This window comes from Carassius auratus, unplaced genomic scaffold, assembly GCF_003368295.1.
Source record: "Carassius auratus strain Wakin unplaced genomic scaffold, ASM336829v1 scaf_tig00041264, whole genome shotgun sequence".
NCBI classification, from domain to species: Eukaryota; Metazoa; Chordata; class Actinopteri; order Cypriniformes; family Cyprinidae; genus Carassius; species Carassius auratus.
This window is the reverse complement of record NW_020526639.1, coordinates 29,255-45,362: the sequence shown is the minus strand read 5'-3', so window position 1 is coordinate 45,362 and position 16,108 is coordinate 29,255. Positions and strand designations below refer to the sequence as shown.

The 16,108-nt window shown below is 41.8% G+C and overlaps 1 protein-coding gene across 1 annotated transcript; it reads right to left on the bottom strand.

The window, feature by feature from the left end:
• Positions 1-3,355: 3,355 nt before the first annotated feature.
• Positions 3,356-15,755, bottom strand: LOC113085073 (zinc-binding protein A33-like). Its single transcript, XM_026255078.1, has 6 exons — positions 15,340-15,755; positions 15,164-15,259; positions 13,995-14,225; positions 13,807-13,829; positions 13,615-13,730; positions 3,356-3,894 (listed from the first exon to the last, which is right to left on the bottom strand). The coding sequence occupies exons 1-6, from the start codon at positions 15,733-15,735 to the stop codon at positions 3,371-3,373; spliced, it is 1,386 nt and encodes a 461-aa protein (XP_026110863.1). The 5' UTR covers positions 15,736-15,755; the 3' UTR covers positions 3,356-3,370.
• Positions 15,756-16,108: the final 353 nt, after the last annotated feature.

Below are 16,108 nucleotides of genomic sequence, written 5' to 3'. Positions count from 1 at the left end.
GAACCCTGCTCCTCAGCCACTTGGAATTCCTGGGGCTCCGGGTGAATTTTGCCAAGAGTTTGCTGTCTCCCAGCCAATGGATAATGTTTCTGGGAACAGTGCTCGATTCGGTGACAATGATGGCAACGATGGTGAAGGAGCGTGCGGTGGCTCTACAAAATAGGTGATTCTCGCCCCCTAAAAATGTTCCAGAAGCTGCTGGGCCTTATGGCAGGAGCATCGCCAGTGCTGGAGCCCGGGCTGTTACACAAGCGCCCCCTCGAATATTGGCAGCATGATGGTGGCCTCATACATAAATCACCAAGGCGGGCTGTCAACGACTCGACTCTTCAAGCTAACGGGCAAACTGAACAGGGGTTTGGACATGCTGTCAGGATGCAGAGTCTCCTCAGAGAAGTGGAGGCTTCACCCGCAGACAGATATGGGACATCTTTGGCGAGGTGGAAATTGACCTCTGCCACAAGAGACAACTCTCATTGTCCAACATATTTTTCCAAGACCGAGGACGCATTGGCCCAGGACAGGCCCAACCGTCTTCTTTACGCTTTTCCTCTGATTCCTCTGATTCCCCAAGTAATCAGGCGGGTCAGGGATCAGAGATGCAGAGGTCTTTATTGTGGCCCCACTTTGGGAAAACCATCTTTGGATAGCCAACCTGTCACAGATGCTGACTGCGGCCCCATTGTCCGTCCCTCTGAGACGGGATCTCCTTTCTCAAGCGGGTGGGACGATTTGGCACCCACACCCAGAGCTGTGGGCTCTACACCTTTGGCCGCTCAACAGGAACCCACGGGACTCCCTGACCGTGTGCTAGACACTATTTCACAGGCTAGAGCTCCGTCTACAAGACGCCTCTTCACATCCATGTGGTCAGTGTTCTCCGCATGGTGTTCAGACCATGGCGAAAACCTGGCCTCCTGTGACGTATCAGTGATACTGTCCTTCTTACAAGAGCTCTTGGAGAAGGGGCGATCCCCCTCCACGCTCAAGGTCTAATTTTGGGGGATTTACAAGCACTCTCGATAAGCCCTAATTGCCGAGAATTCAGGCCTAACGATTCGAAGCTCATCCTGAAACCAAGGCATGGATATATTCCCAAGATGCTCTCCACACCCTTCAGACCACAAGTGGTAACTCAACTGTGTCCTGTTAGGGCACTGAAAGTCTACATGGATCACTCTGCGCCGATAAGGCGATCAGAAGAGCTCTTTGTATGCTTTTGAAACTGAATCAAAGTGTTGCCGGTCTCAAAGCAGAGTCTTTCTAAGTGGATTGTAGATGCAATTCAGCTAGCCTACTCTTCCTTGAGCCTGCAATGCCCAATTGGAGTGAGAGCCCATTCAACGAGAACAGTCTCTTTTTCCTGGGCATGGTTTAGCAGTGTGACTATCGCAGAAATTTGTGCAGTGGCCGGTTGGAACTTGCGTCCACATTTGCAAGATTTTATAATCTAGTCGTCCCTTCACTTCATGCTAGGGTACTTTCTGTCTGAAGTTCATCTTTTGTTCCTCTTTCTCATACTCTTGGCCATTCTTTGCCCAAGACTCAAACTCTGCTCGTGTGCACTTGGTCCTTTAGGTACCGAGGCGATACAAGCATGGGACGATCAAGCTAGGCCAGAAATAACCTCATTGAGCTTATTCTGCTCCTAGTTGCTATTGTCATACCTTGGTATCATAAATAAAGTATGATTGCATTGATCGTTCCCCTCTTCTTAGCATGGCGTAATTGAATTGGGTTCCCATTGCGTCTTCGATGCAGTACGAGTGAAGTATTGAAAGGGAACGTACTCGGTTACTAACATAACCTTGGTTCCCTGAAATATAGGAATGAGTACCATGTTCAGGGGCGTCGCACCCGTGGGGGATGTGGGTGTTAACACCCACACTTTTCCCGGTGAGAGGGTTCAACACCCACACGTTTTCTGCAGTTTTTCCACAGTTTTGCACAAACGCCTTACTACAGTCGCACCTCCGTTTCTCTGGCCGCTCTGTCTTATGACACCTGCTTTGAGTGTGACTGGCTGATGATTGGCTGTTCTGCCTTAAGTCCCGCCTCTCTTGGGGTGTTATTGGTCAGCTCGTGCTGAGGAGGCGGGAACTTAGGCGGGAAGAGTTTGGGAAGATGTTCTGTTATCGTTTTGTTGACATGTCGAGTGTTTCGGTATTATATTTAGTTTTTTAGACTAATGCTAATTGCTTTTATTGGGATATTGTTCAGCAGGTAGCTTAATTCGGCTATGTAAAGTTATGTGGCCATGCAATGTATAACATAACTGTGATGATGAAGCAGGGAATTGACGAGGAGGGGGACAAACTGTCATTGTTAAGCAGTGTATTTATGGGTTCATTGCCAGGGCAACTAATTTTGATATTTTGAGCATTGTTTGTTGATTAGCTGAATACTTTTGTGGATACTTACTTACCTGTTGTGTCGGATTGTAATGTTACATGCTGAGGAGAAAAAAGTGTGAAATGATGACATTGTTTGCGTACCTGTTGTAGAATTATGAAAGAAAAGTTTATATTATTTTAATGTTTAAAAACAGTAAATTGTTAAATTTTTTATACCACGAGAGAAAAAGCTTTGTGTGGGCGTGTTTTTTTCTCTCCCCTTTTCTGATTTTTTTTTTTAAATGTAGGATAATTTTTTTTTTTCAGCCAAACGCTGCAAGCCGGAAATCCGGCAAGGTCCCGGAGAACTTTAAGCCCTGCATTTTGTACCCCTCTATCATTGTATTCATCTTTTTTTATTGTTTATAAACAAACCACATCCATCCCCCACACTTTTGAAAAGCTTGCTACGCCACTGACCGTGTTCCTTATCGTGCTAAAAGGCTGCACTTCAGTCGAAGTAAACTGAATGCCTGTGGCGAATCGGCCAATTTATAGCCAGAGGCCCCGTCCATTCTGACGGGCTTTGGTGGGCTTCACCTCCATAGGTTCGTGCAGCACCACTGCTGGGCCATTATAATACTGCATGAACCAATGGATGTGCAGTTTAACTGCGTAATTGAATAAGGCTTCAGTTCAGGAAAAAAAGAAGTTTTTCCCATAGCGTCTTAGATGCAGTACTTATGAAAATAAATGAGTGATAGCAGAAATTTCTTAACATATGCTGTAATTTTATGAAGAGATTTCCTAGAGTCAAATCGTATTAGTACACCTTTATTTTTTGTTCATTGATAATCACATTAAATAATTTGTTATATTTATAATGCTTTACCCTATACACTTAAACATTACTTGATTAAATGATCACTTAGCTTGATATACAGTGGCCTTGAAAACACTCAAGTCATGTTGCATTTGAGGATTATCTTGTCACATGCACAAAACACAACATACATAAATGTTGTGTAAGTTGTGGTTTACAATGTTTGTTTATTTGAAAAGAAAATGTTAAGTGAGCTGAACATATCTTCAGTACAGAAATATGGGAACACTTTATCTGGAAATCTACCAGTGTAGGTGCACAGAATCCTGTTTCTAGAAGGGTCGATGAATCTCAGCTCTCCTTCATCAAAGTCCAGCTGCAGTCGGATGATACTTGGCCTCTCAGAGTAACTAATATTGCTGACAGGATCATTTCCTTGCTTGTATGTAGAATTCATGAAACGAAAACACCAAAAATGTTTCTTCGGATACAATATGTAATTTTTTTTGCGGTCTACTTTTTCCGACACCACTCCCAGCGTCCAGTGACTGTTGTTTTTTACCTCCACGTCCCAGCAGTGCACACCTGAGCTGAAGCCCTGTGAGCCCAGCACTCCCACATTCATTCTCTCTGGGTTATCAAACACACTCGTTTTATTTTTCACATACTGAACACTGGTGCAATCCTCTGACACCTGCAGTTTACTGGATGCTGTGTCTGGGTCCAGAGTCACAGGAGCTGTAAAAACACAGATGACCGTAAACTACAGAGCTTTTCATCACTCAACCTTTCTTTGGGTAAAATACATTGGGCATTTTCAATAAATTTAAAAGTTTGTAAAGTTTGCACTGTTTTGTGATGGATGTGCATGAGTCCCTTGTTTGTTCTGAAAAGTTAAACTGAGAACTGTTCTTCAGAAAAATCTTTAAGGTCCTGCAGATTCTTCAGTTTTACATCTTTCAATATTTGAATCCTTCCCAATAGTGACTGTATGAATTTGAGAAACATCTTTTCACACTGAGGACAATTGAGGCACTCAAACACAACTATTACAAATTCAAACATTCACTGATGCTCCAGAAGAAAACACGATGCATTAAGAGCAAAGATGCTGTAAAATGTCTCAGGTTATGAATGTTACCATGGTTCCCTGAGTAGGGAACAAGACACTGTGTCATCTAGGGGGCACCATGGGCAACACCTGTGTCTGAAGCATACATTGAAAAAACACCATCGAGTTGGCCGGTGACAGCCCCTGACGTCACTACTGGCGCAACTATAAATAAGCATCAGGAGAACACATCATTCACTTCTTCGTCTGAAGCTTGTGTCTGAAGCATGGCAGGTAGCTAGAGGACGCAGTGTCTCGTTCCCTACTCAGGGAACCATGGTTACATTCGGAACCTGAGACGTTCCCTTTCAAGGGAATTTCGATATGCGTACTCTAGAGGGCGCTATGGAGAACAGTATACCAGTATATATTCATGCTGATGGGAGTGCAGACCAGAATCATGGCGAGCACCAACTTTTACAATTTTCATGGGAGCTGCCCCTGGGATGTTTAGACGGCTGTCTGTGACAGTACCCCTTTCGGTCAAAGGCCTAAGCTACATACCCACTTATTTCTTAGGGCCTAGGCTTGGAATCAGGAAGGATTCCTTTGAAGGGATATGGCTAAGAACCCAGTATTTATACTAGGTCTTGTCTGTCACACAGGGGCTACCGCTTGCTATCGCATAAGCTTGCTGAAGGAGCGGTCTCAACAGATTCCTAGTAGCAACACCCTGTTTAGTTAGGTATCCTGAGGATACATAAATGGAGTGGTGCCCAAGATGAATGGGGCTTTTACCAACTCAAGAAAGGGTACGAAGCAACTGCACGAATCCCTCACCATATAGGATTTTAGAAAGAATGCACAGCACTACCGCACGAACTTACCACGGTGTGGATTTCAGAAAGTGCGCAAAGGCTATACGTGCATACTAATCATAACATGGATTTTTAAATACTGTTCCAAGGAGGGGCTCTCGTAGCACTCTTATAGAGCAGCTCATAGATGGAATGGTGCATCTTAAACAATATGTTTGAGAGTCATCAACTCGATCTGTGGAAATAATGCTGGAGCGCTCTGGGGAAAAAACAGAGAACTCAGTCTCATATGAGAGGAGAACTCTGAATTCAGAGTAGCACACTCATAGGCGACCCTTCCTGGAAAAGGGGGCTGCTGCTAAACTACCACAAGAATTGCCCAGATAGCCCCTCATGTTGAGGGAAGCGATGCTTGAAGTGTATAAACAAATACATGCTGGCTGAATGGAGCCAAAGGAACCTTGGTCTAACCATTTTGAAAAAAGGAATTAAGCTGAGCACATAACCCTTACCGTACAGGATTTCAGAAAAGTGCGCAAAAGTCTTGCGTGCACACTTACCATTTACATGGATTTTAGAAAGAACACAGAGCTTAGCGTGTGTACTTAAAGGTTCCTAAGCATCGCAGAGGCACTGAACCGCACGGGAGAGGCAAGCTCAAATTTGGCAAACCTCTGGCGAGGGGAGAATCACCTGAGGCAGTATATACAGGAAGACTTCCATAACTACCACCTTCACTTCCCGCTGGATGCGACAGCACAACTAACTCACCCACCCTCCTGCACTGGAGCCCCTCTCGAGGGGTGCCTCCTTTCAGTCCGGACCATCAGTAAGTTGGTTGATGAACATAGAACCAGCCGAAAACATCATAGATCCAGCATAGGAGACTGTTATGTGAGAATTTTCCACCTAACCTCCATCAGGTGGAGAGCTGGTGTGACAGGGGAATTAGGCAGCAGAGGATAAAAGCAGAAGTTAAAAACACCCAAAGGGAATGAGTGGCTACCTAGCTATCACTCCGAATCGGATGAGAACGCTGCCTTGTCTGAATCACATCCCTCGGGTCCTGCTTATCTCCTTGTAACCCACGATTCCTCTAACCCCTGCCCGTAGGTGGGGGAGGAGTTCGAGCCTTGACACTAGCCTTCTGCGCCCATCTTTGATCCTCAGATCGAGAAGGGCCAGGACCCGTATGTTGTTCGGGCTCGGACCTGGACATTAGTGAAATGAAGGATTTAGAGGCAGCTGAGCATGCCCTTGCCTCTCTGAAAGTCTCGACAGAGGTACCGAAAAGTTTGCAAGGCAAGACCGGAGCATCAAGAAGAAAGCCCCTTTCTTTCTTCTCGATGTCTGCCAGGTTCACCCATAGATGTCTCACCGTTACCACTGTGGCCGCCATAGACCTACCCATGGTGGAGACGGCCTGCTTGGTAGCATGGAGAGAGAGAGCTTCCTGGTCAGCTGAAAGTCCCTCACCTTTATCCAGGTCCTTCAGCAGATCAGCCTGATAAGCCTGAAGCACTGACATCATGTGTAACGAAGCCACAGCCTGACCTGCTGCTGCGTATGCTCTGCCATTTAAGCGGGATGTATCCTGGAGGGGCTTAGATGGCAAATAGGGAGATTTAAGAGAAGAAGTTTCCCTGTAGCCTCACTGGGTTGTACATAATAATTAACTCAAATGATATATAGGGAATATATATATATTTGAATAATTAATCAGGAATATGATTAATATATATCTCATATGACAGTTACACTAAATTTTATTGGTTATGAAAAATAGCTCAATTGCATTCATCAATAACTCATTACAGGGCACTGCAATTTACTCATTAATATGTCAATATTCCATTTTTCATATCAATTATTGTGATATCTCTTACTGTAAATTACTGCAAATCAAACAGTGGTTTGTCCAGCAAACGGCCGTAAGATTAACTTATCAATTTTCAATAAAGTTATCACTTCTTAGGAGTTATACTTCAAGGAAAAATATTCTCTGGCCATGAAAACATTATCCTATCATTATGATCAATTTAGTTTCTCAAAATAAAGATTGTAGCTAGATCAGGCATCTCATTGACTCGTAATGTGAGCATGTTAGACAAAGGCAATCATGGATATATATGGGTTTTTAATAATTGAACTAATAATACATCAAACTACAAATCACACAGAGTAAATACGCATACGACAATACAGACAGTAAACTTTGTACAAGACATAACGGAATCCAAAAAAGGGAGAGAGAGAGAGGGAGAGAGCGAGAGAGAATGAATGAGAGAGAAAGGACGAGAGAAAGGTGAGAGAGAGAGAGAGAGATCACAGAATGAGCTCATGTATGAAAATCACAGATAGTAACCCTTGGAAGCCAACAACGACTCAAATCATAGACACACTTTAAGCAGCATTTAAATCTCCATAGAGAAAGATACTTGCATGGTCCGGCGTGCGTGAGCGTGGTATTTTTGTGACGCTTTGTGCGCTGGTCTATTGAAACCAGCGTACGTGTGCTGGAGAAGCGTGAGCGGGGTCTTTGTTCTGTCTTCCGGCCCGGGGCTGCTGCGGAATTGCGCGGTATTTGAAAGGTTCGACAAGCAATTTTCCAGAATTCGTCTTCCTTGTGTGGAGAGGCGAATAGTTGAATAAACTTAGTAAAGAAAACAATGAAAACGAAAGCTTCCGAAGGAGCCATGAGAATGGCTGTCCTCTCAGCCCCTGTGCTGCTGCACTGAGGGACGAGTGGGAGCGACCAGGGTCGAAGCAGGAGGGAAGGGAGTAAGAGTAAGAAGAGAGGTCGGACCTTCTTCGGTCGGCTCTTATGGCTTGAGATGGTTCACGCCTCTGTTCGCGTGAACAACCAATGAACACCCGCGATCTGAAGCGGGAAAAGTTCCTTTGTCTCTGTGGAAACACCCACCCTAATAACTTAGGCTTGTCAGATCTCAGCAGTGATATTCTAGCAAGTTCGTAATTCAAGATTAATAACTTGTTACACACCTTTTATACAGGTGGATAGTTGGGTCACAACATGACAATTCCAAAAACACCAAACTGTACATATATAACTGATAGAAACACGAAGTTACATTCAAATGCAGAATTACACACATTTAAAGTTTGATTAGCACACGATAAAAAAAACTGCCGATTCTCCAATTTATATGGGGAATCTCTAATGCACCAAAAGCAATACTTAATACCACATTGAAAAAGTAATAGTTTAGGATACATTGAGAAAAAGGCACCGGTGAACGGGCTCTTTCCTGTCCTGTTGTCCAGTTGGGTCATAAAGTTTTACGACCTGGTCAGGAGTGGGGTTACAGAAACATGACTATTTGAGAACCTTAAAATGAGGAGAAACATTTCCAATTTATAAGATAGTAAAATTATAATCCTCGCATAACAAGGATTAACCATTGTATGCACAAACATATTCAAAATACATATTAATAAAATGACGAAGGTAAGGAACTTTAAGAAAGCTTTCTTTTTGTGTGTGTGGAATGTTGGGGGTTTTGTGTCTCCTTTGAGGCTTGCACGGGTATCGTAAATAATTTAAGTCCAGCCAGTCTGGCGCCAGGCCAGGCATTTAGTGTAAAAAGGTTTCATGTTCTATGCCTGAATTTAACCAATGAATCGATGACCTGCATATGAGTTACATCCCCCACAGAGAGATAGCTATCCAGCGTCTCTTCTACAGGGGGCATCCTCTCATAGCCGTTTTCGCGCATCGATGTTGGCTTGAATTTGAATGCTGAAACTGATGGATGCAAGAAGAAAACGGCCTCTTACATTCTTTTTTGACTTCTACATGTTAATCAGGCAAGATTGGAAGGCTCACCTAGGATGGAGGGCTATGGTCAGACAAATAACGCTCGTTAAGGTGACCTTGTGGTGTCAATTTGCTGGCATGCTTCCATGGCAAGACCAAATTTGCTGTGGCGCGATCCATAACTTCTAACAGCTCCACATATGCAGGTCAGGAGGATTGAGAAGGCTCAGCCTCAGCTTCTTTGCCACCCTCAGACATCTCGTGCTCTTCCTGGGCAGAACCCAGAAAAGCACTAACTTTAGTATCAGAAAAGGTTCATGACAACACATCTTCCTCCTGAAGTTCACTCTCGTCTGTCCCCAAAGAGCCCGAAAAGGAAAGTCCCTCTCTAAACTCCTCAGCGAAATCAAAACAGTCAATGAAGACGAAAAAGAGAATGGTGTGTTCTCCTGGAGCTTATTTATAGTCGCGCCGGTAGTGAAGTCAAAGGTTGTCGCCAGCCAACTCGATGGTGCTTTTTCAATGTATACTTCAAACGATGTTCACAACAAGGTGTTCCCCATAGCACCCCCTAGAAGACGCAGTTCGAAGTTCCCTTAAAAGGGAACTGAAGATTCTGCAGGACCTTAAAGGGGGGGGGGGTGAAATGCTGGTTTTCACTCAATATCCTGTTAATCTTGAGTACCTATAGAGTAGTACTGCATGCTTCATAACTCCAAAAAGTCTTTAGTTTTATTATATTCATAAGAGAAAGATAGTCTGTACCGATTTTTCCCGGAAAAACACGAGCGGCTGGAGGCGTGACGTGTGGGCGGAGCTAAAGAATCACGAGCGGCACATCCAAACATCCAAAACAAACCATGGCTAACAGTCAGATTCAGCCGTTTATTTATGATACAGAATCAGATCCAGAGGCTGAAATTTAACAAGAGCAGCATCAGCAACAACGTCTCTATGTGGTATGTACTGAAACTGTATATATTTGCTTAGCGGTTTTGGAAAATGACTAAGTTCCACTTTATGTCATCTTTGTTTTTTTTTAGCTGTACATGTGGAAAGTGCAGTTTGATGACAACATCGCATGTTGTTTACTTGATGTGCTTACGCGCCGATAGCTAAGTTAACAACACAGAGATATTTGAAGCAGTTTTACTCACCGCCTGCGGTTCCAACACACGATCGTGACCCTTTTTCGTTGGGACTGCATTATCCTTAAGAAATAAACGATGTGCAAATCCGGCGTCAAACTGGGCCTTGTTTGTAAAACAAGCATCTTCGAAATGCAGGGAACAAACACAAACACTTACACAACTCCGTTGATGCTCTGTAAAAATAAACTCCATCCATTGGTCCCTTAATGCTGTTTTTCTTTTGGTAATCTGTGCAGGGTTGTCTTGCCCTGGCAACCAAAAAGACACTTCTTTTGTGACAATTCGGTCTCTCGCTCTGATCAGTGAACGTCTGGGCTCTGCTCTATGGGAGTGCACGCTCTTCCGGCAGACGTGCCCTTAGGACCCATATAAGGAATTTCCGCTCCATCTAACGTCACACAGACCCATACTCGAAAAAAACTTTCCAAAACTTGTGACAAACCGGAAGAGGTATTTTTTTTAACAAAAATACTCCTTCAAACGTACAACTTAATTTTTGATGTTTGATGTTTAGCATTGGAATCCAACTCTTTAACAGTGTAAAAAACTCAGTATGCATGAAATAGCATTTCACCCCCCCTTTAAAGATTTTTCTGAAGAACAGTTATCAGTTTAACTGTTCAGAACAAGCCAGGGACTCAAGGACAACCATCATAAAACAGAAAGACGGTCGTGGATCATCCAGGTAACCACACAAAAAGTATTAAGAACCAAGGGTTCCCAAACTTTTGAATGGGGTTATTTTAATAAGTTATGGACTAAATGTAAACATCTTTTATGTACAATATCGTACTCAGGACAGTACTAAATAAAAAAAAAACCTTTCTATTATGATCTCTCTTATTTTGTAAAATTATTCACATTTTCACAGATTCTGCAAGGGTGCACTTAAAGAGTGTGTTTCCACAAATACACCAACACATTAGCTTTCCAAAAAGAGGCAATAACATTTTAGACTTTGTTTAGTACACCACACAGAGAGGGGCTTACAAAGTTTCAAAACAACCACCATCATTCCAGTACTGAAGAAGCCTTCTCCATCCTGCTTCAATGACTACCGTCCTGTTGCACCTACTTCCATCCTCACGAAGTGCTTTGAACGGCTAGTCATGCAACCACATCAAGTCCAACCGATTGACCGGTGATGCCATCGCAACTGTCCTGCACTCAGCATTTAGCAAAAAGGACTCATATGTCAGAATGCTGTTCATAGACTTAGTTCAAAGAATAGTTCAGTATTCAACACAATCATACCTCAACAGCTCATTTGCAAACTGGTCCAGCTGGGACTCAACACTTCGCCGTACAACTGGCTGTTGGACTTTCTGACTGGAAGACCTCATGGAATTACGGGTTGGCAGCAACATATCCAGCACCATCACACTGAACACTGGGGCCCCCCAAGGATTTGTGCTGAGCCCCCTCCTCTTCACACTGCTGACCCACGACTGTACACCATCACACAACTCCAACCTCATCATTAAGTTTGCGATGACATGACTGTGGTGGGTCTCATTAGCAACAAGGATGAGATGGTGGATGGTGCAGTGACGAAAATCTCTCTCTGAATGTGAAGAAGACTAAGGAGATTGTTGTTGACCTCAGGAGAGCACACACTCAGCACGCTCCTCTGACCATCAACGGTGCAAATGTGGAGAGAGTGAGCAGCACCAAGTTCCTGGGTGTGCACATCACAGAGGACCTCTCCTGGACTGAAAACACCGCAGCACTGGCCAAGAAATCACAGCAGGGTCTCTACTTCCTCCGCAAACTGAGGAGAGCCAGAGCCCCACCCCCAGGTCCCACATCCCCAGGTCCTTTCACCCAACCTGACGAAAATAGACTGTTACGAAAATCAAATCAGCAGACGGGAGAGATGCGAGGAATGAGCAAAAGAACCGGTAAAACGGAACAGGCGAGACTGCATGAGAGAAGAGAACCAATCCGAGCCTGACTTATTGAGATGTGAAGCAAAGGTTTTCATTTTTCAAATGAGCTCCCGGGAAGTCGGCATTCGAAGAGGTGATGTCTAAAAGAGCGACAAAATGTCCACAGGTCACTTCACGTTTGACGACGAACAAAACAAAACAAAGTGTAAAGCACGCGGAGCGCTCATTCGTGCCAAGAACACAACCAATTTGAAAAGACATTTACAGACGAGCCACCTGGACATTTTCTCAAATGTAATTTCACAACGATGTTCTTTTGTTAGATGAGAGCACAATACTAATACGTAATATTATGATACATACATTTGATTAATACTAATGTTTAGTATATTTTATAATGTTCTACTTGTTGACAATATCACAAATATTTCTATATTAGTCATGTGAAACGTAAATGTTCACATCCTATCATTATACATACTAATCTAGCAATATTGTAGTATTTAAAACATACAATATTGCTAGACAAATGAATACCTTATAAAATCTTGTTACTTTTTTTATCCACCTAGCTGCCAGCTTATTAAATATTTACTTTAAATGTATGCACTTATTGTTCAGCTCAGCTGTAAACTTTAAGGTCCTGGACCTAACGTTATTTTTCTTTTATTGATGGTCAATTGGCAGCTAGTTATTGTTTACATTATCATGAAAGTGTTTGTTGCTGCATAAAAGCTTTTGAATTGAAATAAAGACACAGTTGTGTTGAAATAAAGTTGAATTTGTGTTTTATATATTTTGGTTAAGTTTGTTTCCTATACCAGCTGTAAAAAATTGTCTAGTAAATCTGTTATTGATTTTAGTCTTATTTTAGTCGACTAAAATACCAAGCAATTTTAGTCGACTAAAATACCAAGCAATTTTAGTCGACTAAAATACCAAGCAATTTTAGTCGACTAAAATACCAAGCAATTTTAGTCGACTAAAATAAGACTAAAATTAAAACAATTCAGATGACTAAAACTTGACTAAAACTAAAAAGAATTATAGTCAAAAGACTAAGACTAAGACTAAATTAAAATTTCGTGTCAAAATTAACACTGCACTCTATCTCCCATGTGCCTTGCGCTGCTTTATTTAACTTTATTTTTATTTTTATTATATGTCTTTTTTACATGCCCTTATTGTATAGTTGTATCGGTAGCACTTTATTTTACAGTCCTGTTCCTTATGTACATACTATGTACTTTTTATAGTATTTAAAATAACTATGTAATAACTAGGTACTTACCCTATACCTACCCCTAAACCTAACCCTACCCCATGTAGTTACCTTGTATTACCAGAACTTTCTTAGTACACTATAAGTACATGTAAGTACATATACTGTAAAATAAAGTGCAACCATTGTATCTTATAACGGTCTTATATTTTATATTTGATCTAGATTTTTAGACTCTACTGTTAGTGTTATCTGTATGAAGCAAGGGTCTGAGAGTAACGCAATTATGATTCTCTGTATGTATGTACTGTACATGTGTAAGAATTGACAATAAAGCAGACTTGACTTGACTTGAGGGGTTCCCAAACTTTTGCACACCACTGTAAAAAAACATCAAATAAAGGTTTTAAACTTGTTACTCGTCATGAAAATGGCCAAGGAAGCGACGTTAAAACACCAACCAGTCATTAGTCAATATCAGTGGACTACTAACAATGAAAAACATTTGCATAGATAAATTATGTACACAATCTAAGCAGATATACTTACGCTGTTCAATGAGGTTCTGCATTTTGACCCATGTGGTGAAGACCATTGTATGAATGGGATAGTGTTGATACTCCTGTAGTTCAGGGACTGTGTTTCCTACTGATAGGTATTGGAGTCTGTGTAGATAAACAGTAAGATATTTGGTGTTCTCTGTGTAAAATAGGAGTGCAGCTATAATTGGGAAAGCCTCACCTTTTTAAAGTATCACTGTAATTCTGAATGAGAGATAAAAAAGGAATAATTAGTTTTCAGACATGAGGTTGAGCAAACACAGATCATGAACACTGATTATCAGGTATGCTTGCTTCAGATTACAGCTCTCTGATTGACTTTTGTCCTTGGCTTTATGTGTATTGTTGAGTATTTGATCTGATCTGTACCTGGAGAAATGTGATGTTTTCAGTTTCTATTTCCTGCCAGACGGCTGCCATCGTCTCAGACAAATATGATATCTGTGTGGAGAGCTCCTTCATTCTCGCCTGGAGTTTCTCATCTTGAGGTTTCTTTTCTTTATGCAAGGATCTGATCCATTTCTCCTCCTCGTCTCTCAGAAACTGATGGAATTTCTCAAATTCCTCCTTTATCTGGTTTTCATCCATACTGGTGCATTCCTGAAATGGTTTAGCTGTTTCTGTTAACAATTAGGGCCGGGACTTTAACGCGTTAATTGAGATTAATTAATTACACAAAAAATAACGCGTTAACTAAGATTAATTAATTACACAAAAAAAATTCCCGCGTTTTTAATAACTTATTTTTGCACCGCGAAACTGGACGCGTTTCGGCGGGACCGATTATACTGGAGCACCAACTAGCGTTCGCATATCACCACAGCACACATCGAGCCTCAAGTATCACCTCAACGCAAAACATATAGCAGCTAGCGTGGACTTTACACTTTATGTTGAACTATGTATTATTTTGTTGGTGCAACAGTTTATGTTGAACTCTTTATTGTTTTGGCCAAGGTTATTGAGAGTTGAACTTATATGTTATGGCCTCTGAAGCAACAGAGAGATGTTTTCTAATAGTCAGGGTTTCCAATGTTATGAATGTAATTGACAGTATTGTGTTTTACTTAAAAAACTCTTTACAGAAGGTTCCAGCACCTATAAGCTTCCTGAATTTCTGAAATGTACTATTTCTAAATTGTTTCTAAATATGCTATTGATACACTTCATGGCAAACATTGCACTGGTCTGCTAGACTTGGTTGAACAAAAATAAACAATATTTTGTTGCTTAAGCTTATGTATTCAGTCATTATTCAATGGTATACTATAAATCCATGTGAAAAAAATTACTTCTCACTGTTCTCAGGTCAAATATTTATATGCGATTAAAATGCGATTAATTTCGATTAATTAATTACAAAGCCTCTAATTAATTAGATAAATTTTTTTAATCGAGTCCCGGCCCTATTAACAATGTAAAAGTTCACTACTGATTACAAAACTAATGGTGTTCAAGTCATGTTGGAATGATTGTACACTTCCTAATTCATAAATACAAACTTCCCAGGGGCACTTGAACATGCCATAACCTCTTACCTTATTGATCTCAACCTGTTTGACACAGCTCTCATGGGCTTTCTTGAGGTCATCGAATGTCGTCTGTAATCTGTTCAGTTGTGTCTTGAGATCCTCCTAGAATCACAGGATAAACCCTTAAAAATGAGCTTGATGATGTCAAAAGTCAATCAGATTAGATTCCAAACCCCACGTACCTTTAAATTCCCAGCAGCCTCGTTGACAGGTGAACACTTGTGATCTTCGTGCTTCTTTGATGTGTAACAGACCACACAGATGGGCTTCTTGTCCACAAAGCAGAAGAGTTTTAACTTTTCTTCATGTTCTGGACAAACGTCTGCTGAAACAGCGGAGGGTTTCCTCTTCTTGAAGGACTCACAGAGTGCTCTGAACGCCAGGCTCTTGGTGGGTTCGTCGTGAGAGCATTCCTTCCGACAGACCGGACACCGCGGCACATCTTGAGTCGTCCAGAAATGCTGAAGACACTTGTCACACAAACTGTGGCTACATTTCAAAGTGACCGGATCGGTGAAGACATCACAACAGATGAGACATGTAAAATCCTCTTCCAGGAAGGACAAAGCGTCTGCCATGACTGAAGTCAGTTCCCAGTTCTCAGCAAATAAAAGTTCCAACTGAAATGGCAGTAATAGCTGCTTTACTTCTCAAGGCCAATAAATGTACTTTCTTACTGTAGATACTGCGAGACCTGCTTTACTTGTCACCACACCCAATACTTTCATTTCTTTTACTTAACTTTCGTTTATGTAAAAGACCTATCAACTCCTCCCTCTGGGATATCATATTACAAAGAATGGCAACATGGAAATGATCACATAATGCGGCTGCACCTGGTCAGCATGAAGTCAGTCTTAAAGTAGAGCATACATTTTACATTTGGAGATTAGCAAATAATAGTTAGGTTGCAACTGATTTGATTGTATATTTGTTTGAATGCAAACACTC